At 30.7% G+C, this 27,206-nt stretch overlaps 1 protein-coding gene across 5 annotated transcripts in view; it reads left to right on the top strand.

Annotated features, from left to right (window-relative positions):
• Isha (Insulator su(Hw) mRNA adaptor) overlaps nt 1-21,620 on the top strand; it is a 72,696-nt gene extending 51,076 nt beyond the window's left edge. For 4 of the 5 annotated variants that reach the window (XM_014430525.3, XM_014430526.3, XM_014430522.3 and 1 more), the window contains 7 exons: nt 3,339-3,447; nt 3,533-3,952; nt 4,699-4,883; nt 6,322-6,822; nt 7,570-7,629; nt 9,312-9,764; nt 19,900-21,620. In XM_014430525.3, coding sequence (XP_014286011.1) covers nt 3,339-3,447; nt 3,533-3,952; nt 4,699-4,883; nt 6,322-6,822; nt 7,570-7,629; nt 9,312-9,764; nt 19,900-20,360 — 2,189 coding nt within the window. In that variant the 3' untranslated portion in view covers nt 20,361-21,620. Of the gene's footprint in view, nt 1-3,338; nt 3,448-3,532; nt 3,953-4,698; nt 4,884-6,321; nt 6,823-7,569; nt 7,630-9,311; nt 9,765-16,105 lie in introns of all 5 variants that reach the window. The other variant, XM_014430527.3, reaches the window with a different exon arrangement.
• Nucleotides 21,621-27,206: the final 5,586 nt, after the last annotated feature.

The following is a 27,206-nucleotide window of genomic DNA, read 5'->3' as shown; positions in this document are numbered from 1 at the left end:
GGAAATACTAACCATCAAAGAATTTGATTATTAACTAGAGGAGATTAAAATGAAAATATTTTTCCATATCGAGAAAATTACAGGTCTATAGTTTAGTAATGGGCCTTCAAAAAATCCATAATATTTGTAATTTATTAAAATTTTCAACATGTTTTATATGAGTAAGAATGATTATTTTGTATAATGTTTTTAAGGATGGCTATGTTGAAGGGCGAGGGGGGGGGGGCACTTTTTTCCAGACTCCATACGTAACTTCACCTATTGTAATGAGTGAAAGTTGTGTGATGTAGCCACAATATCAGATTATTATTTTTTTTCGTTTAGTCTATTTCCAGATCTAAAATAAGCTTAGGTTTAGATATGAAGTTAATTTAATAAGTAAAAATAGTGAGAAATATCTGAATGAAAAAGCCAGAATTTATGTGCTCAAGAGAACCGTCACTTTGTAAAATAAAGTTCTAATCCTTTCAGTGAGTTGATGTATTTTGTTTTTATCAATATGAACTCTTTTATCACTATTAATGTAACCCTTTCTAGAAAAATACTGTAGTATATTACCCAATAAAGGCAGTTGAGCAAGGGAAAACAATAATAATAGCGGTATAAAGAGACCAAAAACCATTGTGACCAACTATTACCGTTTATATAGGTTAAATTATTATTTATTGTTCTAAAAATCCCTAAAAAAAAATACGTGTGTAAATGTACATAATATAAATTTTTTATTTATTAGCGTTATAATAAATATATAAATTGTATAATTGATTTAAGTGCGTAATCAATGTTTAAATAGATACATTTTGAATTTGAAGAATAAACATAGGTATCAATTCATCTAAGTATTAGATAGAGGTTTTCAGGTCTGTGGAGTTTTACTGGGCATGTTGGAAAATTTCTCTGTGACTAGTTTTAAGGACAATATTGAAGTAATTGCAAACAGTTCAAAACAAAAGAAAAAAAAGAGCGTACTTGAAATAATCCTCTTTAGGTATAACAATAAGATAAGCTTACCTAATCGAAAAGGAAAATGTGGTGATGAAGAAAAAATAATTTCAAGAAGTACTTTCTTTACCTAGCAATAATCTTTTTAAAATATGCTATTATCAATAATGGAACAAACAGGAAACAAGTTATAGGGAATTAACTTCTCAATTAATACAGCTATTTATATTTAAAATCTTCAATAAATGTTACAATCGTCTCTTTATAACTGCCAGTAAATATAAAATGTTGGAAACACTATGGTTTTATCTTATTTAAATAGCCAGAATTAGAAATTCAATTATGTTTTCAGTTTACCTATTATATCACCTTCATCTGTTCATATATTCTATTAGATTTCTCTTGGCATATGTAAAAATTCCACTTAACAGAATTGAAAAGAAGTTAGTAAAATGATAAAACAACTTATCATAAACATAAATATGAGACAACAGCTTCAACTCATATACAAAATATTAAATAATCATTTAACAAAACTTTTAGTGTGAGTTCTGTAGACAAAATTTAATCTACTGTTTCAACTTTTTTTTTTTTTTTTTCAAATAAAGAAACATGGGCAGTTGCATGTTTCCTTTAAGTAGCTCCTTTTTGCAGAAACATTTGCATGCAAACGCTGCAGAAAATCTGAGTGAATGTTAAAAACAAAATTGTTTGAGAATTCAATTTTCTGTTATACTCCACCATCTTAGGAGGTATGATAGGCTGGTGAAGGATGTTTAACTGTCTAACATCCTTGATAATTCTGAAATGATTTTTTTCTTTATGCTATTTAGATTTTCCACACCGTTTGCTCACAAATTGCCAAAACCCATTAAAAATTACTTTTTTGCATTTCTAGGCTTATTTTTATCTTCAAATCAGAAAAATACTGGGTATAAAGTTGTAATGGGATCAAGATACCATCTTCCTGTAGGAATATTTTATTTGTGTGTCTACCAGATTTAATCTATTGGTCCTTAATAAAATAACAATAATTAATATAAATAAACAATTGAAATCAAAAAACAAAACAATATAATGAATGAAGTATATATCATAAATAAAGTGAACACTATATAAATAAATGAACAATTAGGTGTTAAAATGCATCTAATTAAGATATGAAACTATCCATTGGCCTTTCTTCCCTTCTTGTTGAATGAAAACTATATATCTCATCTTCGCTACTCTCTACGTCTCTTCATTGATTTTGAGCACCTGAATGAAATTTTCATTCTGTGTTTTTATTTTAAATAATTAATGTTAATGTGCAGTGATTGTTTATCTTAATCTATTTCATGGTTCATGGTTTTATGGATCTGATCATATAAATCTCTTTGCTCTATTAATGTCAATTCTATTCTTCAGGTATTATTTAATGTAATTCAAATATACTATAATTTACCCTAATAGTCGTCATTTTCCTTGGACTACAAATAATTTTTTTAATGATTTGCATGCAAACACTGCAGAAAATCTGAGTGAATGTAAAAAACAAAATTGTTTGAGAATTCAATTTTCTGTTATACTCCACCATCTTAGGAGGTATGATAGGCTGGTGAAGGATGTTTAACTGTCTAACATCCTTGATAATTCTGAAATGATTTTTTTCTTTATGCTATTTAGATTTTCCACACTGTTTGCTCACAAATTGCCAAAACCCATTAAAAATTACTTTTTTGCATTTCTAGGCTTATTTTTATCTTCAAATCAGAAAAATACTGGGTATAAAGTTGTAATGGGATCCCTTTATATGGGGTGTTAAGAACCTAGAAAAATGTAGACTATCCCACATTGCAAAAATTGAGAATAAAACTAAGTCTTTAGTATCACTAGCACATTTTTAAAATGTGTTCCTTAATAACAGAAACATAAGGACTCAACTTCAAAACTGGTCTAAAGCAGTTAAACAAAAATTGGTAAAACCCTCTGTCTAAAGGATTTTCTAAAAATTTCATTAGGTAAGTTAGTTCACTCTGGTTCTCATCACCTCATATATAAACAAACAGTTGTAAGTTCTTACCTTCCATATATAATTTAACCAACTAATAGAATTCATGAATATTTAGAAATAATATTGACATTATAGCAGTTAGTTTTTCATGGTGTGTTAGTGAAAAATATTTGTATTCCTTTTTATTTTATATTTTTATTAATTGTAAAATATTATTTTGAGCCTCATAAATTATTCCCATGGATACACTAATTTAGTGGAGTAGTTTGCCTTTATGATACATTAATATTCACTGTTACTACAGTGATAAAGTAGCAATACAATAAACTTGTGTACCTTACGTCAAATATTTAATCTTATGATGAAAATAAAATTGGAAATTTCATCTCTAATTAATTTTCAGGTATGAATTTACAACAAACTCTAGCACAGAGCCAACAACAGCAAATGACTAAAGGTGCTGCAGAGATGGAAGTAGATGATCCTGATGAAAAAGAAATCCAGAATTCCAAGTGAGTATTTATTTGATCACAAAAATGAATAAAAATTTTTAAAAAATTCTGTTAACTTCATTTATCATAATTATTTTTATTTCAGCTTGGAAATCATGTCTGCTCTTGGTACAAACATGGTTGGAAATTTTTCTCAACCTCCACCAAACTTTGGTATCCATCTAAACCAAAATCAGACCTCTCAAACTTCAAATCAAATTAACACCTCTTTCAAAGGTCGAAGTGAAGGTAGGAGTGATAGTAGAAGCGAAATAAGAAGTGATAGTAGGAGCGATGATAGAAAAAGTGATAAAGAAGATACACCTCGGAAAAACAGAGAAAGAGATGGGAAGGACCGCCGTGATGATAGGGATAGAGACAAAAGAAGGAGACGGGATTCTCCAGAGAGAGATCGAGACAGAGACCGGGAAAGGAGAAGAGGAGGAAGTGACAGAGGACGAAGGGACTGGGGTGGCAAAGGAATTAGGAGCAGCAAGTGGGGTGACAGAGATAATGATGATGAAAGGTTAGTGTTTGATCCAACCTTTTTTTCAATCTTAAGTGATAAGCATACTTTAATATTAAAATAAAATTGATTTTATTAAATTATTTGTTAAACTATCTATTGATAGTAATAAGAAATAGTTGTTTCTTGAAGTGTGTTGGCCAGGAGTGAACATATCAAAAAGATCTGATCATTAGAAAGAACTTGTACAAACTATGCGTGTTATCAAAATATACACGCAAATGTTATGAGTCTGTCTGCATAGAAATGGGGGTTGGCTCCGGAACTTCTTGTTACTTGTGTTTGCCAGTTAGTAATTATCTATCAATTTAACAAGGACTTAAAAACGGAGTCGACTTCTCCCGGAATATTTATCTCAACTTATTTTTCTGAACTACTACATGTAGGAAAATTTTCACCTACTTGTGATTGATTTTATGGTGACCTACCAAATTTGACTAATTAATATTGTTTTCTGAATTATTATGTATATACCCCATTTCCGGTGTACGGGGTTGCAGCAGCAGTGGGGCATGCGTATGCCACTGCTCCCAAATACCAACAACATTATTATTTATTTTTTTATAATATTCATAACACTGGTAATGTAAAATTATTAATGTACATTACTACTATGTTCCTTGGTAGTTAGTGAAATTAATTAGTGTTTGAAAAAATTTAGGATATTCCTTATCCTTAATGTTATATCAGCTTTCAAATTCATACAAATAGTTTTATCTCTTATAAATGTGTGGGTGTATTTTCAGGAAAGACAGAAAAGGCAACAATAATACTCCTGGCGGAAGTAATAAAGAAAATAGTGAAAGAAGCTCTGACGATGAAATGTCTGAGAAGAAACCTCAATTGCCCCTAGCTTCTCAACAGCATGAGCCTGATTCCCCTGCAATGCAGTTTCCCCCTGGTATTAGGCCTCCTGGTCCACAAGGCCCTGGTAATTATTGCTATCATTTATAGACTTGTGTTTCTTTTTGTTATTTACAATCATATACATGTTGATGTGTGTTTTTGTATATATGTATATATACACATAAATACATACAGTAGAGTCTCAATTAACCAAGCTTCTGTATTATTGTCCGACCCTAAATTAAAAAAAATAATAAAATTAACAATTTGCTAAAAGTCACTATTTGAAATTGTATTTTTATTGGTAATTGATTTACTTTACTTTAATGAGAACTTGGTTATATACAAGTTCTTCTCTGCATAAGTCACATCTCACTCAAAACCACTCAACCTGCTATTGTCTCTTCTGTAAATTCAGCAGTTAGTTGTTCATTAAATTTCAAAAAGTGGATTAAGGAATAATCTATCAGTGTGGTTCTGTGATGAGTGTAAATAAAAAATGTGTTGTGGTTTCACTGGAAGGCAAGCTTTATAACATAACTGGTTTTGATCGGGACAAAACCTTGAAAAAAGTGGCTGTAAACAATTGGAGATATAAAAGAGCACATATTGAGGAGTAAATGCTTAATCAAAGAGTGAAGAGAAGTTTGTGGACATTAAATACTTCAGGCATTGTCTTAGTAGCAACTAAGAGGTTAGCACAATCTGTCATCTGGTGTAATTTCACACCAAAGCTCAAGAGTCTTTTTATTATTTTCGAGATAGAGGAAAAAAAATTATATAAGTGGATTGGGCAAAATTTTATTTAGATTTTATCAACTTATTCATGTTATGTTTATTGATTTATCAAAAATTTGATTGGATAGTTCTTGAATTCTCCATCTTGAAAATAATGTAAAGACTCTTGAGCTTTGGCTTGTGAAATTATACCGGATAAAATATTGTCCTAACCTCCTAGCTGCCGAAATGACAATGCCTGAAGTATTTAATGTTCACAAACTTCTCTTCACTGTTTGATTCAGCACGCATATTCACCTACTCCACAATTAGAGCTCTTTCACATCTCCAATCGTCTACAGCCACTATAGATTGTAGTCTATATATTTTATCCGAGTTATAGTTGCAGTTCTTATTAAATTGATTAGTTGGTATGGTCTACCATGTATCATGCTGTGAAGTTTTTAACTGAAGGATTGGTAAGATTTCTTAATATCCTAGCTTCTATTTCTGTAATAACTTTGCTAAATATTCACAAATGTGTAGGTTCTGATTATTATATGTTTTAGGTGGGAAATACCAGTATTGAAATATGACTCATGATCAATAGGTATCCTTAAGCTATTCCATTGTTCCTGCCATATCCTTCTTCAATCTACCCATAAGTTTTAAGAGTTTTCCTTTTAATCCTCCTTATTAAGTATTTCTCCTTCTGTTAATAGTATTTTACAGTACCTGCAGGAATTTTTACTCTACATTTTGTGAAATTCATCTAACTTAGTTTTGATTTATATTTTGGTTTTTAGGTGGATTTGGGCCAAGATTTGGACCTCCAAAGAATGAAGATGGTCATCAGATGAGTATGGGAATGCAAGGTCCACCCTTGGGAATGGGAGGTGAATTCATGTCACGTGACTTTCAACCAATTAGAGGAGATTTCCCCCCTAGAGAATTTCAACCTCCTCTGAGAGGAGATTTCCCTCCTTCGAGAGGCGATTTTCAAGGGCCTTCACGAGATTTCCAAGGTTCGAGAGATTACCAAGGTTCACGAGATTTCCAAGGACCTCCCAGAGATTTCTCCGGGCCTCCAAGAGATTTCCCTGGGAATCCAAGAGATTTTCCTGGACCTCCAAGAGATTTCCCTGGACCTCCTAGAGATTTCCAGGGGCCTCCAAGAGACTTCCAGCCAAGGGGTGAATTTCAATCTCCAAGAGGAGACTTCTCTCCCAGATTTTTTGGACCAAGAGGACCCATGCGCCCACCAATGGGTCCGCAACAAGGATCATCTAGGCATAGACAACCCAACGGTAAAATATATTTATATTTTAGATAGAAACCAGAATAGGATTTGATTGTTTTCTAATCATTTTGAGCACAAAAAATTTACTTATTCATTTTTATGCTGGAGACTTTCTGATATTTAAATTGGCTTGTAGGTAGTTTGTAACATTAAAAATGTATGAATTTATTTGAGGAACCCACAGCAAAATTGATTTGTCCTATATTTTTGTGTTTGGAACTTCCTCTATTTTTTCGGTTGTATTTCCATTTTATATTGTATTTTCAAATAAATATATAAGTGCAGTTTTAAATGCATTGTATTGAACATGTGATATATGATGTAAAAAGAGGACAAATAATTTTAACTGAGTCCAACAGAACCCCCTGTCATTTTGTGGGTAAATAAAATCTGTTTAGTGTTTTTCTTTTACATGGTCACATTTTCTATGTATTGACAATACCGAGTGGAGAAAGAAATTAAACAGATATTCTAGGTATTGATTATTTAGTGGTTACCAACTCATACATATGGAGGTAGAGTGGATTTCAATGTATTTTTATAAATATATAATAAATGGTGTTTCTGGAACTCCCACCAGCCATAGAAAAGCTGTAGCCAGAAACAGCACACTGGTTTTACTTAGTACTTTGATTGACACTTTTAATATAATTTGTAGTTAAATATATTGCTTTGCTCTGTACACATTAAGAACTGCGATTGTATATATATTTATATTTTATAAAGTATTTAAGTTATTTTTTATATGTTTTAGGTCCAATGTTTGGACCACAGCGAGGACCTCCGGGCCCAATAGGAATGCGAGGACCTCGAGGTATTCCTTCTGATAATTTTTTCATGTCGTTGTTTGTAACATGATTAGTTATGCTCTTAGAAATGTCTCCACCCTCCATTTTTTTGAAAATTATAATTTATTTGTGAATTTAGTGGAAGTTACTTGATCACCTTCAATATATTTGTGAAAAATTTATGAAAAGGGCTGTTACTGTAATTATGCATTTTTATTGCTTTATAATCTATAAGTATTTCACCTTCCTTTAACATCAGTAGCTGATCATTTCTGTTTCCCTAACTTTTCTGGTTTTGTTAATGAGCACAATCTGGCATAGTCAATCTTGGTCTGCCCATTGCTCAACATCCATACAAGAGTTCTCTCTCATCACCTTATAACCACATGTGTGCGCATGCTGATGACATTATCTGATTTTGCCATTATTTGGACAGACATAGGTTTCTTTTTTGTTTGCTTTCACCATTCTTCTATTGTTAATTGGGCCAAAGATTCATCTAATAATTTCCTCTCTAAGATCTGCAGTTTTTGTCCTTTGCTTTTAAGGTAATGCAGGTATCCTGACTCTTAAGTAAGTGCATGGTAAATTATATATAGTGAACTCATTGATATTTCTTCGATTACTTTGTACCTTGCGTTGCATCTAAAATCATCTTACTTACTGCTTCCTGTGGAGAAAGGTTATAAAATGCAAGCAAGAAAGATTATCTTGCTTTATAACACGTTTTGAAGTATATACAGTGAACTCATTGATATTTCTTCAATTACTTTGTACCTTGCATTGCATCTAAAATCATCTTACTGCTTCCTGTGGAGAAAGGTTATAAAATGCAAGCAAGAAAGATTATCTTGCTTTATAACACGTTTTGAAGAATGTTTCTTAATGATTTATAAGTGCATCCATTGAGATTATATTTTGTCTTATTCAGTTAGAATATTTAAGTAGTCTTATGAATTTCTTTATATGGAAATGTAATTTTCCATCTTTTCTACTCAGCCATTCATTTCACCACCAATTAGTTTTTTGTTATTTCTTTTTTAACCAAGCTGATTTCTTTAGGTTGGAGTTATATTTTAAAAAAAATCTATCAACTTGCTAGTGTACTATTCTTATAGATATGTCTATCTTTTTTATTACTATTTTTATTAATAATATTGAAATTTTAATGAAAATACAGACTTGATCAAAATACTTTTATTGACCAAAAGCACTCAAGATCTGAATGTTCTTCCTGTTCTTTTATAAGTTTTTGTTTAAATTTACCATTTTTTACTCATTTCTTGAATCTTAAATTTTTTGATAGTATTACCCATAGTTTATCATCATAGTAGTTTTCTTATTACATATTATGCTGGCCTAATAATATTTATGAACCCCATAAACATAGTTTAATAGTTAGGCCTAGATTGTCATATTTAAGCATAGTCGACTGATTTACGTATGATATTTGTGGCACAATTGTGTTGTATCCATATGTTTTGACTTTGTAGATATCAAGTTCTGGTTCAAAACTTGTAAATTTAAATTTTTCTGTATTTTAAATCATTTTCTATTCTGAACAGAATCAATTAGTAAGTATTTAATTGTTGTTTCTCTTAGTAAAATCCCCAACTTGGTTGTAATTATGTTTACTGGTATATGTATATGCTAGCTTGTTTTATAAAGTTGTAGAATGTTCATTCAATATATTTCTTTCTTTTTTTAGTTCGTATGGATGGCCCACCACATGGATTTATGGGACGAGGTTTTCCATCACGCATGCGTGGAGGTCCACCCCCTAGGTTTGGTGGTCCACCTGTTTTCAACCCTGTCGTTTCTGGTAATATGGGTGGTGGTGGTCCTGCAGGTTCTAGGAGATGGGGAGAAGATGATCGCCCACCAAGGAGGTCTCGGTGGTCCAGTGCACCAGACGGTGCACAACAATCAGAGACAGATTCAGAAGTGCCTCATTCAGAACAACTAGATAATCAACATGATATAGTAGATAAAAATTTGGAACCAGAGATGCCACCGGGTGCAGAGGAAGCCACTGAATTACCACAAAAAGATTTAGGTTCATCTGATCTACCCAATGAATCTAATGCTGAATTTCAACCTAAAGAGTCTGCAACTGAATTTACAGAAGAGGCAGGATACTCTGAAGTGAATGATGTTACTGGTAATGCTATATTTGATGATGAAGTTAATGTTAAAGAAATAACACCTAATGAAACTATTGTGTCTGATAATGTTGAAACATCTCAGCAAGAACAATGACTTGTAAAAAGTAACGTAGATAGTTGGGAGAATGTCACAGTGATCTAGTCTTTTATGGTTCTGTAAATTTTTATTTAAATTATTTAAAATGACTTGTTTAAAATGGATACGTGGAAGTATATATATCCAATTTTATTTTCTTAATTTATAATATTTTTATTGTCATTTATTGATGGTGTTACTGTTCATTCTCTTTTGAATGAATAAAGATTAAATGGAAATATTATGTGCGAGTGGAAGATTTAAATTAATTGTTCTTAATTATAATTTTATAATTGCTGATGTGACTCATTTTTTGATGTAAGATTTTCTTTTCTTTTTTTTCTTCTTTTTTTTGGCATTCTCCCGTTCTATAAATAATTTTTATTTTATTTTATTTTTTTTGGTGTGGTGAAATCCAGAGTTAATTTTACTTACATTTTTTATAGCAAATAGTGACATAAAACTGTTTTTGATATCTAAAAGTATTCCTATAATAATTGTTAGACAAACAAATTTGATTCTTTTTTTCTTCCCTGTTACATATTGTTTATGTAAATTTAATTTTAAATATAACAAGACATTAGTACACAAATCGAATCTATATTTTATTATTATTGTTTAAGTGATTTTTAATAGGCTTTGTATAAGTGGTTTTTCTGCATTAACTATTGCGTTTTAGAGGGTATTTTTTTGATTTTCAGGATAGAATCATTGGCATTATAAAAATATTGAGATACATGAATTTTATAAATGTTTTGGTATAGTAAAGAACAAAGTATTCGGATACAAATATTTTTTTTATAATATGTAATATATTAATTTTATATCGCAATTAATATATTATTTAGAATCATCTCACACACTTTATGTTTAAAGTGTTGTCATTAATAGGATATTGTAAATACTCAAATTATGTTGTCTTCTTAATAAGTCTTTAGAACCTCAGTGTTTTCCTTGTTTCATAATAAATAAATAAAGAGCGTAGCTTGTAAATAATTATGGGGATCATAAACTTAACGTTTTAAGTTGAAGAAACAAACTATTTATCTCTTCCCGCCATTGAATTGGTTGTGAACTGAAGTTAGTTAAAACATAACTTCATTTTTCTTCTAAAGACAGAAGTTATGTCTTATATAAAATAAGATAGTAAATTATTACTTCTAATGTTTATTTATATTATTAATTATCTCTGCTACCTCTCAACATTTTAAGGCCAACTACTTCATCTTTAAAAATCCTAATCTTCCATATGTTTTCTAGCTTGTTACATATTTTGATCCACTTTACCACAGTAATGTTTTGTCTTATTTCATGTCAATATTAATTACAATAGTATAATTATAAATTATATTAGTATACGGACCTAAAATAAGACAATATTACTGTGGTAATGTGGATCAAAATGTATGACAAGCCATAGAAAATGTTGAGAGAAAAAAAAATTAAGCCTCCTGAAGATGGTCTCAAAACGTTGAGGCATAAGAAGAAATAATTAATAAAAGCAATTTAATAGGGAATTAATAATTCTCATAACTGTTGTTCAACGATACCTGGAATACTAGAATTTTCACATTTCTCTTTTAAAATTTTTAAACAGTAGATTCATGAATTTTACTTATCTTGATCCCCAATGACCTAAATACTAGTGGAAATTTTCATTATTGAGATAAAAAAATTTTTTTTTTTATTTCTAACATGAATACAAAACTCCCATACCTTTGGTTACAAGGGGAAAAGATCCTATATTTATTTTTAAGTAGTAAAAAATTATTTGTTGTTTTAGTAATTTTTGCTTCATTCTAAATATTAGAAAGCTTTGTATACATACTGGAAATGGAACAAATTCGGTTCCATGTCTGTCATCAAATTTGTTGGGGCATAATCGATTGACTTTTTGGTTTGGTACCATACTAATTTTATCAAATTTCTTTTTCAGTTATTTTAATTAGTTAACCTACATACATCAATACATTTTTTTATGTTATAATATGTACTTATTATAGGGCGATAGTTATTGTACTATTGGGGTTTGAGAGAAAAAATAACCTACCAACCTATTAGACATGACCTAGTAGAAATGGTGAATTAGCTATACTTACCTATGCATTCAGCAGATTTTTTTTTTTTATCTAACCTTTGTTGAAGGTAATTTTTCTACTGTAATAAATAGTTTTGTGAAGTTCCGTCTGACAAAGCATTATTTTTGTGGGATAATATAATAACGATAATCTACAGTTGGTTATAAAGAGGATGACACTTTTTTTTATATTTGAATGAGTAATCCAACACTTCTTGATAGAGTTATTGAATTCTACCTTTGGTTTGAGCTTTGAGAAACTCACACAAACAAAATATTTATTATATAAAAATATCTTTAATGAATTAAATTATTTAAAAATATTTTTGAACAATGTCTTCTGCTAGCAAAAAATTGTTACTAAAATAATATTAACTGAATGACAATCAAATTAATATTCTGTGATTGGAGAAGTTTGTCAGGGGGGTGGTCAGCAAAGAACAACATAAATAAACAAAACCATATTTATTTATTTTATGCCGACGTTTTGACCTGTTTCAGGTCGAAACGTCGGCATTTTCTGATGGCCCAGTTGCAGGCCTACCTTCTACACCATAAACCCTGATGAAGACCTGAAACTCAGGTCGAAACGTCGGCATAAAATAAATAAATATGGTTTTGTTTATTTATATTGTTCTTTGCTGACCGCACCCCCTGACAAACTTCTCCAATCATTAATCTACGCTCAACTATCTATACTTCTTAATATTCTGTGAAGTTGTTTTATTAAGAATTTGTGTTTATACTATTTTAAATTTTACATGCATTTTTAATTTTCCTTTATTAGTAAAGAAATAGAAATTATGCCGACATTTAGGACTGGTTTGAAAAAATAATCCTCCACTTTCAGGAACAATCAGTGATATAGATACAAAGAGATAAAAATCAAAACAAAGTTATAATATAAACCTAAAATAATTGGAGAGTATGAAATAAATAGAATTTGGGTTATGAGAAACTTTATTATGATCTCTTTATTGCCAAATTAAAAGAATTTAGGGCACTAGAAAATATAGAAAAATATGTAAACAGTAAACCATTCAGTTAGCACCCCAGAGGAAGGAAAGGATGAGGAAATGATAGGCTAAGCACAGCTTCGTGCCTCTGTCTGTGTTTCATTTACGCATCTTTTTTTTTTTTTTCAATATTATTTTTTAATATCATGTCATGATATTTTTTAAAAGGCCAAAAAGTATTAATTCTAGTTCATTTCAGTTATTGACAATAAGGGTTTCATATACTATTAAGATGATATAAACGAGTATCTGGCATTACTCTAAATTACTTGGCAGTAGTTTAGAAATAAATAGCTAGCTCTAATTTAATTTAATTTAAACACCTGGTCTGATTGTCTGTTTTTTCAACACTCACCTCATGCACTACCTATTGTCAGCTTTTCCCACCACTCTCACATGACTTTGTTTCAAATATTTGATTTAGCTTTTTTTATTAATCATATGATTCTTATATAGTTGAAAAATCTTAATATTTACTATCAAATTTTCATTTGAGTTCATAAAACTACAATAATAACCTACTAAGGGATAGTTGCTAATCAAGGATCTTGGATTTAACATAACCTAACCCACTTCATTTTTCTGAGTCTAAAAAAAGTATTGCTGGTTTTGTTTAGCCTAGCCTCAGTGTACTTCTTCTCTGTGTGTTTTATCGTTGAGATAATTTAATCTGGAGACCAGTTTAGTCTAAAAAAGACATTTCGGTTAAGGTTAGGTTTGCCTGGGTTTTGCTTAACTCCTTTTGCAGCAACCTTCCATATTAACTATTTTCTTATTACTGTCAGTATATATAATATTGTGAAAATATCTCTAAATTATCTTTATACTATTAGATTTTTTGAAGACTAGTTTCCATTGTAAAATGAAATAACAAATTAATCCTCCAATACAATTTATTGTTTTGTCTTTAACTAATTTAATGCTACATAGTTTATGTATCTATATCCAGAGCAGAAATTTATCGAATTCAGTGAAAGTTAAGTTTTCAGGGAGAAATAAAAGGATTCCTTCTGCAGGCAGGTGTTATTTGAACCAAGGGATTAAAAAATAAATTTATGAAAAATTGACCAAAACAAGGCTTTAGACTGCTCTATTGAATATGTTACAAAAATAGGGGTTACCCATGGGAGTAATGACGCTTGATGCAGATAGTCTCATATGAAAATCAATCTTAATTGTGAGATATCTTTGTCCCCTAATAATAACCAACACAATTCAAATATCATTTGTCTGATTGCATATTTGGAATTTAAATGAAGTATATATTGAAAAATTAATGATATAAAAACTTGCCTGAACATCTATTCTTTACATGTATGTAAGAGAAGGAGAAGTAAAAGAGGTTAGGTAGGAAGCTGTAGGAATGGAAATAGGTAAAGTACTTCAAAACAATGTAATATAAATGATAAAAGATTTTTAAAAGGAAGCAGTTCCTTGAAAAGGTTTATACAAAATGGTAGGTTGGAATCTCATTTAGTAGATAAATGGAGCAAAGTAGGAAGATTTTTTGCTCTCAAGGAATTAGAAAACATTGTTGAAAGTTTAGGAAAACTTGCCTTACTCATAATCGCTTAGAGGCTATGGGAACACCAAAAATAGATCTTATGTAACAATTAATTAATCTATTCAGTCACATCTTTCCTAGAGGGTATTGGGAGATGGATGTGGGAAGCAGTGTCAACTACTCATTTTGAAATCTAATAAGTTAGTGACAGATTACGAAATTATTTTTATTGTAAAATACTATAAAATAAAATTAGTACACCAACAAAACATTACTTACAATTTCAGTGAGTAAAAATTACTCAATAAAACAAACTACTTTCGGCCTAAAATCTACCTTCAGTTAAAAACTCTAAATAATATAGATGCCGACCCTAATTCTCCTAAAAACGAACTGAGTCTATCTAAATCTATGTGGTATATTGTTGACTAGTATGCTATAAGGGTTAGGAGGGATGGATCTGATCTGAATTGCTTCAGGTTTTTTTTTTTTTTTTGGATTTAGTTACAATTAATTTTTGAAGTCCAGAAATACTATTATAGGAAGGGTTCATCTGCATACAAATTATTTTGGGAGTGGTGAATTTTTTTGTTTTTTTTCTGAGCCCTCTAAAACAAAAACAAACATGAATTAATAAAAGTGCATTGCATGAAAAACAATTCAAAGTGAGTAACACCTTTTTCTACAATGGGTATTTGAAGGTCCAAATGGAATACTTAACTGTTGGTTGAGATGATCGTTCTTTGAAAAATTCTACTTATATGATTGGGTGTGAGGGACCTCCATGAGTTGATTGATAGATGTGAACAAGTAATAAGAATTCAATAAGATGACATAAGAAGATAAAGGAAGAAAGTAAAGTTTGATAGGTTATTTATGTACATATATATATATATATATAAATAAGGTTGATGAAGGGCCTGCTTAAGACACTATCAGATTTGTAAATGTAAAGTTAAGATAGGAAAATTGTTTGATCAACAAAATCTTTTGCAACATCAAAGAAGACAAACAAAGGTTATGACTTTCTCATCTACATAGTCTGAGAGGGGATTTGAATTAAAGGAACCTGCAGTTATTATACAAGGAACATAAGTAAGAAGGAATGATTATAGGGAGTTAGGAGATTAATAAATTTTAAATCCTGTTTGGAGTCATATTCTTTGATATCCACTTTAAAATAATGGATAATGTTCACTAGGAAACACTAACATATAAATTCAGAAAATCTTATAAATGTTAAATTTCCGATTTCAATATGCAATTCTGTAGAGAGTACTCTTGGAACAATATATATATTTTGCTTTTCATTTATTTCGAGCCTTCTCTAGATCGATGAATGCTTCCCACGTGTTTTCAAATGATGTCAATATCATTTTAAGAATTTTTCAATATATCTAATAAACTACAGAAGTCCCTAATGGTGATTGTTAAGGCTAAAGCTGTAAATATGCTGTTAAATTTCTTTAATCACATTATCTTGTAAAAAGAAAAATTATCAATTAGTTCAGGGCACCTATGAAAGTATGTTTTAAACATTGAAAAGTGAAATTTAGTTGGACTATGCACCACTATATGTCATTGTTATGTGCAATGGTTCTCATATACATTTAATGATTTTGGTTTGTTTGATTCAACAAAAATCTAACAATGCCATTTTTTAGGTGATGTTTGGCAATATATAGATGGTCATCAATGGCAACCTGTTTGATAATGAGAAGAGGCCACTATTTAAAGAAATAAAACTGTTTCTGAGTTGACCTTTTTTTTTTTTTTTTAAATCATATTTTTGATTGAAAGTTTCAGAACTATTCATTTAGTTTATTTTTTTATAATAATTCAAAAATTAGTTCAATAGTTCATGGGAAACTAATTATGAAGTACATCAATAACTCATGAAAGTAAATAAACCTCTGGACCATATTATCCTGAAAGTTAATAAAATTTTCTATTTTGGATTCTAGTTGATTTTAAGTTTACCACTTATATTTATAAGGATTTTAGAATATAATCTTGTTTTAGTTATGAATAATTAAAAAAAAAAAAACTACTCTTAAAATATTAATTATTCGTGTGTTTATTTGTTTTTATGTGTAGAACAATCTTAATTACTCTGACATTTGCTAATGTGATATATTCAATAATTTAGTAAGGTCATGACATCTAAGTGAAGATTATTTTAATTGGTCATATTGAGAAAAGCAGAGAGTAAGAGGGTTGTTTTTCTGTTACTAAGTGATCTTCAATTACTGTCAATCAACCCATGTAATGGTTTTTGATTTCTTATTAAACAAATTTAGGTTTGCATTATTTCAACCTTAATTCATTATTTTGCATTGTTTAAATAGGATCCTAATCAGTCTGAAGCATTTAATTATCCATCGACTTATTAGTCCTATATTTGACAGGTTATTAAACAACCATAAATTATTATCCACAAGAGTAAACCTATCTATACTATACTGATTTCGTACCAAAGGACTTAATAGTGTTCTTTTATTACTGGAAATTCATTATTAAATGTATGCCATTATTATCTGTCATTGAACGTTATAGTTATTAAGCTGGTCTCTTAAACAAATCTGTTTAATTTTGATTTCAAGTAAAACTTTCTATTTTCCAGAGCAAGGATTAATTGACCTATTCGCTTATGACTTAAGGGGAACAAAAAAAAAGTGGAGGGGGAAGCTAATGAAAGGTCCATAGAATACTTGTAAGAACGAGAAACTTTGTGCTACCATAGTTTACCATAACTATATATAGTATAGTTGGTATATACAATCTAAAATGGTCATTTGTCCATTCCCAGTCAAGGTATATTCTGATGAATTTTTAAAAATTCAGCAATAGTGAATACCAGAACATCAGAATTATTTTTGTAAGCTGATTTACAATCTAGAGTTGTTTGACCTGATTCATTTGATACCAATTACTCACGAGGTTTCATTAGTTTTAAATCAAGTTTATTTTGTACTATTGCTCGGATTTGTTATAATAATAATAATTATAACACTGGCTTTTAAACAAGTCTGATTTCTTTTGGATTAATGGTGATTAATAAGAGAGATATTTCGAACCAGCGGTAAACTTCAAGTAATTCCTTCCACAATATCCAGAATACTGCTCTTCATTGAATGGTCTAGTAACCCCCTTTTATGTTCTACCTGTCTTAATTTCAGGTAGCCAATAGATAGGATCTTGTTTAGAAAATTATTAAAAACTTTGTTCTTTAATTTTGAGTTTTCCATTAATTTTAGTTATATAGATTGATGTTGGTCCTGTTAGAATTAAGGAGTTGTTTGCAGTGATTATTAAATGTTAAAATTGTGTTAGCAGTAAAATTTAAATTATTTATGTTAATGGGTAATTTGGGGTAGAGATATTTTAATCTTTGGTAATTAAGGAAATCAACTTTTTTTTTAGTTTATTTTACATTTTCTTTTCCAACATTTTTTAAACAATGGTCAAGGTTAAATAATGATTAGAAAATGCTCCAGGTTGCGGTTAAGAAAAAGAACATTTAAAAAAGTACTAGCTTTATTGAGTGCCTACATTTTGACCCACATTGTCGGTCTTAATCAGTCTGATCTAAGTGTTGTTGACAATGTTTACAGGTAAGATATATCTAACAGCTCTGTTGAAGACCTGCTACGTGGATCAAAATGTCAGCTCTTAATAAATAATTGCCACTTTTTTTAATTTTTGTTTTTCTTGGCTGCTATTGTGATCACTTCATAAATTTACATACAGTCGACCAACTATGTACAATTATTTATAACATCTTCATAGAAGTGGAAAATTATGGATAGGTAAGTGATTTTATTTATTTTTTACCCTGGTATTATTAAAGTAACAGCTTTTGATTAATATCAATCTCTGAGTAATAGTTATTTCTTATTTGTCAATTGATATTTGGTCTTAAAAAAGTTTATATCCCTACACTAGTAAGGGAGCTATTTAAACATTGATCATGAGGAGGTGTAGATAGTTGACCGTAGATTACTGATTAGAGAAGATGGTCGGGGGGGAGGGGAGGGGTGCGGTTAGTAAAGAAACAAGAAATATGACCTGAAACTCAGGTCAAAACGGTATAAATAAATATTTTTTGTTTATTTATGTTGTTTCTTTGCTGACCGCACCCCCTACCATCTCCAATTATTAAACATTGATCTGTTAGATTAATTAAGTGTAAAAGGACCAACAGTTTATTTCTGAAAATATAATAATTGAATAAAGTTGTATACTCTTACAAAATTTGAAGTTCGAACTCGCAGTAAAAAAAGTGTTAAATTTTTCATAAAAAAACAATTTACTATTAGAGGGTTGCCTGGATCTTGATATTAAGGTTGCTGTCTCATAAGAAAGTGAATGTGGATGAAAATTTAGTATTCCTACACTAGTTAAAAATTGGAAAGGAGAAGATCAAACACAGAACGGCTGAACTAAAAGTTATTGGACCCATTAAATCATTTGGAAAAAGAAGTTGAAATATTTAGATAAGAATGCAGTAACATAAGATTAATGGTGTTGAATGTTTTGTTTATGTTAATCTTGGTATTTTTAGTATAACGGAATAATGAGAAAAATCATAGAAAGATTCAATGATAATAAAATCTGAAGTGTCTTATGCTGAAGATAAATAAGTGCTCTTTGTGGTTATGGGAAGACTGAATTATAGGGTAATAATTTTATAAGTGGAGTTAAAGTGCAGGGGAAAGAACCAAATGTTCTTTATTGTGGACTATTACAAGAAAATTAGGAAGAGCTTTAATCAGAGAAATATAAAAAATGCTTAATGGGTTTCACCCTTATTGTAAATATTCAATTGTGATAGGGAACTTTATATGCAACTAAGTATCTTTATTTTTCTTCATTTTATCATTTAGCTCCAAACATTAATTTTGCTTATTAATAAAATTATTTAATAGTTTATTGTCCTTATAATAGAGAGTTATAATGTCTCATTGGTTTCTCATGATTCTCATAAAAGTTGGTGACATGTTGACTTGTTGGTTTTTAAATTCAGGTTTTGGCGGTATTGGCATTATTCCAATTTGTTTGTTGGGCTTTAGTGTTGCATTGTATTTATAAAATTAAAAAAAAAATTGTATTAATTGTATTTAATATAGTGAAGAGGCCTCCCTTATCTCAGAAGTTTGAATGTCGTATGTTACTAAATGAAATTCGTTATTCTAATAAACAAAAAACAACCTGCAATTATTTTTTTTCATATTACATTGGTATTGTCAAGAACAAGATCTTAACTTACCTACATATCAAGATCATACCTAAGAAAAAAGTACTTGATTCTTCATTACTCTTAGCCACCATGATTGTTATTTTGCCTACTAGCACCCATTTCCAACAATCGTTTTCTAACTAAAGACATTTTTTAAATTAATCGTTAGATTTATTATACTCTGAAATTTCCGTTTGTAATTTTTTTTCTCTGTTCCAGATCATGCTGATGGTTCACAGTCTGAATTTATGGAAAATGACAATGTACAATCCTGTGCTGTTGGTGGCCAACCTCAAAAATTTGGAGAATCTCATAGGAAGTCTCGGTGGTCTGGTGTATCTACTAATGATTTGGTCCAGCCAGAAAGCCTTTCAGAATCAGATATCTCCCAGCCCTCTAATCAACCACCTTTGTATTCCGAGGCTGAAAAAGATACAGAGGTAGTGAAGCCACCAGGGGAAGAAGATTTCGTGCCTGCTGATATTGGTCCTTCTGAATCTCAGACTAATTTCTCTTCAGAATTTTTTGCCGCGGAGGCGACCAGTGAATTAGTAGAATCTACTGAACTTAGCAAAATTAATAGTGTAATTAGTGATAATGCTGATGTTCATGAAACTGGAACAGAACACATCGAAACTAATCCTACTCTCGACAGTGCTGAATCAACTCAAAAGGAATAGTAAACATGTACATAACTTCTTCAAACCATCAAAACTATATATATCCATCATCTAGTCTTAAGATTTTTGTAACTAGTGGTATAAGAAATTTTACAAGTTATGTAAATTTCAAATCCACATTGTGTTGAACTTTTGAAATCTTCAATTTATTAATATTACTGTCCAGATTCATTTAAGAATTCATTACTGAACTTAAAGATAATTAATTTTAAATAAAAATGTTTTTATTGTTAATTTTGTTTGCATAACCAGAAATAAAAACATAACAATGATACTTCTTTTTCATTGTATATGAAATTATGCAATTCCAATTTTATTTTATTAGGAAAATTTTTATTTATTATAGTTATATATTTTATTTTGAGACATTAGTTATCAATTATTTTATTTTTAATTAAAAAACAATTGATCGTGGAATTTCAAATATAAAGTTTCTTATAAAAGATTATGATAGTAATGGTAAAATATAGCATCAAAGATTGATTATTTTTTGTCTTTTTTAAGTATGTGTACTATTATTTAATTTTCAGTATACCTTACTGACGATTGTATAGCATTAATAAAGTTCTTTATTTTAAGGTTGTTATTTTATATATAAAAACTTTTTTTATTTTATGAATCATTTAAAAGTAGTTTTCCAATGGTGATAAAACAGCTTCTATTTCTATTTATTCATGTTGCAAAGATGATGGTTTTTTAACTTGTGATGTTCAAAGTATTTTGTACATTCTTTTTAGTTAGTAAGAGTAATATAAAAACTGATCTAATCCACAGTACCAATACGTTAGATCGCAATTTTTGTATATAATGACTTAAAATTTCCTAATATTTAATCCCATTGTTTTCTTTCAGTTCTTGAGTATAACTGAAATATTTCCTAAGATTAGAAACAAAATTTATGATTTCATGTAAGTTTTATCAATGGTTTAGATTGTTTTCGCTTAATACAGCCACTTATACTCCCGTGTTTCCTCCAATGGTGAACCAATATACTTTCTCTATTTCTGTAACTTTAAACTGCAACTATAACAGAGTTGAATATCAATTGATGCCTTTTATCCCATTGGAGCTTTAACTATTCATTTATTTTAATTAAAAGACCAAATTGTTGCAATACTATATCTTAAAAACTATTGTGTATTTATTTTTATTATTTGATATCATTGTTATTATATTTTAAGTCAAATATTTCCTCAGGTATATAGGGATGAATCATCCCAGATATGATAAAATATGAAGAAATAAACATTGTTATATTTATCTATGGCCATTATTAATTCTTAAAACGTGAATAAATCCAGCTTAATTTGATATTGGTTTGTTTGTAACGCTTTCTAATGCAATGATATTGATTGAAAGTGTTATTGGTTGCTGGACCTATGGTACTTCCTTACTACCCCTGATGCAACCTATGGATTTCCATTCACTTTTGAACAGTCGTAGAGTCAAGATTTATTTTGTAAGAACCTCATTAAATTCTGTGAATAAATAAATTTAAAAAAGTGATTTTAATATTTCTGAACTGATGTTTCTTGCCGTATAAGATCTATGGTAAAGTATGTGATAAGTGGGCAACAGAGGTGGTGTTATTCAGGGTTAAGTGGCTAAACTGAAATTATGAACTAAGGATAAATGAAATAAGGACCTCAAAAGAAGAAAAAAATTTTCTCTGAAGGTATGTCCACAAATGCTTTGTTTAGGAGATGGATTAGATAGAATATTAATATTTCCTTAATAACCATTGGCAACATAAGGATTAATACTATTTGGAATTAGCATTGGGAACTGTCAATAACATTTATCAGTTTGTAAGAGGCTTTCAGAGTATTCACCATTCACAAGAAGAGGTATCTTCAATCAGAAAAATAATTACCCCTAGTCACAGGAAAATCCCCATGCAATTGTGAGCATCAGTTTCAGTGCAATGTGTGATTGGAGATAATAGACAATATTGTAAGAGGCTTTCAGAGTACTCACCATTCCCAAGAAGAGGTATCTTTATTCAGAAAAATAATCGCCTCTGTTTGCAGGAAAATCCCCATACAATTTGTAAGCATCATTTTCAGCACCAGTTTCGGTACAATGTGTGGTTGGGGATAATAGATATTTTAATAGGTCCGCATTTCTTGCCACCTTGACTCAATGCAGGTACATTTCTGGAATCTTAATAATGATTACTATGATTTACTATAACATATTCCATGGCAACTGAGAAGGGAGTTCAATTAGATGGTTGTCCTGCACATGACAGAAGAGGTCCATGACAATGGCTAAATTTCAATTATCCCAATCAGTGGCTTGGCCTGCACACTCTCCAGACCTAGCACCTCTAGATTTTTTTGTTTGGATGACCTTAAACAAAAAGTCTGTGGAAGGCCGTGAATGATCTTAATCCCTTACGAAGAAGGATAATTGAATCTTGTGTGCCATTCTGCCACTGCTGCTGTTGAAGAAATATGCCAAGCCTGTCTTAATGCTTAAGGAAATCACTTTGAACAACATTTAAAATGAATTAAATGTTTACATTTAATTAATAAAGTAGTTTGAACAAATAAATAAGTTTTATTTATTTCTTATAACCTAAATAATTCATAACAACGGGAATCTTTGGGTGTGAATATCTCCTAAACAAAGCATTTGCGGACATACCTTCAGAGGAAATTTTTTTCTTGTTTTGAGGTCCTTAGTTTATATTTTCAGTTTGGCCACTTAACCCTGAGACACCCTGTATAGTTAAATGTTACCAAATATTTTTTTTTACCCGAATCCTCAGCTTCAAACTGCCATTTCATTACTGTGGAAGCAACTAGGGGTACTTTAAAGTTCAATTTATCTTTCTTAACAGCAGTTCTATGATGTCCTTGCAGTTAATTGTAATTGAGTCCCTTCATCAGATGTAGAACTGGCCAGAATTGCTTCTTTCAAGTCAACCAGGATTACTATTTGCATTTCTCTTTTGGCCTTAGTATTTGAAATCAGAAAAATAGCATGAATTCCAGCAATTGTACTATAGCATGAAGTTCACTTTCAAAATTTGTAGCCCATTTCCCCAGCAGGCTCTAATTTTGGGTAAATGGAAGAAATACACTGGCACAGTCCTCTGCAAATATAAATCCAAGATGGTCTAGGATGATACACCATGTGTATGGGCTTGAGGGCTAATGCTTTGAGGTTTTAATCACTTGTATGGCTTTATTAAGGGTCTTTTAAGTTAAAATAATTTGTAATATTATATCTTGTTTAAAATTACTGCTTAGAAAAGTTTCTTCAGCAGCATTTTTATTTGTGAAAGAGAATGTTGTTTTCACTAACCAAAGGGCGTTTCCTTTGATCACATTCATTGTGCATCTTGGAAAGAGTCTTGACACATCCTCTTCTAAAATCAAATTCCTATAGTAAGGATTTATTTGTTTTATACTTTATTTCTTTGTAAGAATTGGGGCTTAACATTTGAGACTTGTTCTGGCTTCTTCAGCACCAAAACCTTAGCTTACTCAGCTCTTGTTTTTCCATGTCTTACAGAACATAAAATCGGTGATGAGATGTTTTAGAGGCATCATTTTCTCACTTTCTGGTGTACCTCTGACCCTATAAGTAGATATTCTGCAGATAGGAATGAAATGTTTTCCATTGTCGTTATAGGCCCTACTGTTGATACTTTACATTGTTTATGATACCTACATAGTGTATGCAAGTGGAGAATTGTTGATTATAGCTATCCTTTATTTTTTCTTCACTTTGCTGTGAGTTTAGTACCAAACACATTCCCCTGAATATTCTTTGATCACTCTATGCAGCTTCTTTGACATATCAGGACAAGGGTCCATTTGTGAACTCTTGTTCATTGATGACAAAATGTTTAATTGCACAGGACTCCCTAGATAAGATCAATCTGACCCCTTTACATCTTAGTAGGTTCCAGGTTGGTAAGGATTACTTTTTGTCCTTGTGTTGACAAGACTTGACATGGCATGCAAACATTTGACTGAGTTTAATACTGTCAACTTTTTTTCCTCATGGTTCTAAAAACTGCAATAAGGCAGTATAAACCAGTGTACTGCAGGGGGTCAATCCTTGTGTAACATTATTTACACACAGCTCAGGAACCTTAAAATAACCAGACACCAACAGTAATGGCACATACATTGCAAAAAAAATTTGCAGCAGGATAATGAATCAACCATAGGGACCTACTCAGTGTGGCCCTGCCACCTGGAAGACATTTAAAGCTCACCAAAATGTAATATCCAATCAAGACCAGGTAATTAATTTTTCTCTTAAATATATATGTTTATCAAATTATGTTACTCTATAAATGCCAAATTATAGTATTTATTATCGATAAAACTCGTTCACAGAAATATCCTAGATGACTGATCCTAAATAAATTCATTATTACAACAGATCTTAACATGAATGTTATTTATGTTAGGATTCCGTTAAACAATGCCCCTTTGAGGCTCTACCAGAATTAAAGTATTTGGGCAGAAAATAATTTTTGTTGTTAGTTAAACAGCCTACCATCTCTAAACACCCCCAAATTTTGAAGACTATTTCTCCTCTTCCTAGTTGCCAAAATAGATCCAGGGGTCTAGTCATAATGTAAGTTTTCCTATATTGTGTCTAGTGACTGGTTCCCTCCAGCATAGAGGCAATGTGGAAAGACCTGAACTCTTTTAGTTAAAATTAAGGTTCTTCAGTATACCTTTCATTCCTGCTTACCATATACCACTAGCAGTAATGAGTACATGAATGATGAATACCCAGTATCAGGGTTTTTGAAATATTATATCAAATAATATTATATACATGTCATACTGACCCAACACAAGTTTCACTGTCTCTTGAACACATATCGTCGTGCTTAGACTCAAAACATTTTTTATTCCGAAAGTCGGCCAATGCAAGAGATAAATAAAATCCATTACTGAGGAATCACGTACGATAGAAGGATGGCCCGATTCTCACAATTTATAAAAAAACATCTCAGTCCTACCAAGCGTCTATTCCATAAGTTCGAATTTGAAACTTCAGCAGTAACTCAACATTTATACATACTTTCTGAAACTCGTTTAGACTTAAACTGTGTAGAAAAAGCTCGGCATCAAAAACCATTGGACTGATTGCATTTAAAGATATTCTAGGCTTAGAAATCCTCTGAGAAAAGATTATTTCGCTGCAGAAACGTGGAAAGATATTAAAGATCTGTTGTTCGGTAAAAATTAAATAAACCTTGTTAAAACAAGCCGACATAAAAAATTGGGTTCAGGGGTTTAAATAGAAAAAGCTAAAAGGAGTGTTCGAAGAGACAAAAGAAAATGGATTGATGATTTAACAGAATAAATAGCAAAAAGGAAAGATTTTAGAAAACTTCATAAAGTCTCCCGCTTGCAGGTGGGAAGGGAAAATTTAAGAGAAATATGCCAACAAAAGATAAGTAAGAGCAGATCTGGAACATGGTGGAGAGACAATTGCAGAACTGGGAAGAATATTTTAATGAAACCCTGAACAAAAATACAAATGATGGATGGAATGGAATACAATGGAATGATAATGCATTATTAAGTGCAGACACACCAAACAATGACTTTCCGAAATTCACCCTGACCTTGCGGTGGATACGGTTTTTAGCAACATTGATTTTTTAGTAATGAGGATGTTGAGAAAAACAGTTAAGGAGTCTTTCGAAATAGGTAGGTTTGGTATAATAACCACACTAGATAGGAAACCATCGAAATTCTTAATGACAATTAGGTCAAGGAAAGGGAGGGAATGGTCAATTTTGCGTAACCTAAACTGAAGGTGGTAGGAGTTAAAGGCTGATAGGATTTCGCGGATTCTGTCAGGATTAAGAATAAGGTATTTCCTAATAAAAATTATAATGTAAGAAAATAACGGAATTATAGAGTCGAGGAGGACATTGAAGACTATATTAGAAATATCACATAATAGAAACAAGGCAGTTTCGCTTGGCAAGAGCGGAAATCTTGTTGTAAAATTTATGATGTAAGGTCAGGTAACCAGAATTACAGCAAAGTTCTAAAGATTCAAGTTGTCAGATGAGGTCAAGAGTGGTATCAGATGCAGTAATGGTCCAGTCCTTCTCTACAGTATGAAGGGCTTTGTCAATGAGAATGTTAGTAAAAACGCTTTCGGCATCAAATCAAGTTAAGATAAAGTTGTCAGAGAGGTTAAATGATTGTAATAGGTGGAAAGAATTTCGGATATCATAGGAATTATCGTGGCTAATAATTCGAAGGGAAGGAAGAAAGAATTCACTGAGTTTAGAAGGAGCATTGACATCTTCCTTCCCTTTAAATTCCGAATTGTAATAGCTACTGCATTGTGAGCTCATAAGGAGTCAGGTTTACAAAAAGCAGGTTCCTAATTCGCTGTTGATAGGCTGCAAACATTCAAGGATACCACACGTCAGTGACACTCTAATAAATAGATCATAGGCTGGGCATAGTCATACTTATTTTTCTTCGTAGTAACTTAGTGATAATTGCAAGTATTTCTCAATCTAATAAATTATTATAACATAGACAACATATAAAAACCTATGTATAAGTTTTATTAGTTTAAGGAATACACCAAATAACAATAAAAACAGCATTTCAGAAAGTCAGAAACTGGAGAACAGCAGCACAGGTCCGAACTATCTGGTGTAATGAGGCAAGCCGATATCGGACAATTGCGCTTTTTGAGCAAATGTATAAAACAATTAACAAATTAAATCTACCAGCAAATTTGTAATATGTAAAGCCTATATTTTCAGATGCCAGCTGAAGATGTAAAAGGAGCTCGCTTGTTAAAGAACAATTTTAAACTTGCTTTTAAATTTCA

This window comes from Halyomorpha halys, unplaced genomic scaffold (genome assembly GCF_000696795.3).
Source record: "Halyomorpha halys isolate HHAL.00 unplaced genomic scaffold, Hhal_1.1 Scaffold898.1, whole genome shotgun sequence".
NCBI classification, from domain to species: domain Eukaryota; kingdom Metazoa; phylum Arthropoda; class Insecta; order Hemiptera; family Pentatomidae; genus Halyomorpha; species Halyomorpha halys.
The sequence above is the reverse complement of the archived record's forward strand: the minus strand, read 5'-3'. Positions and strand labels throughout refer to the sequence as shown.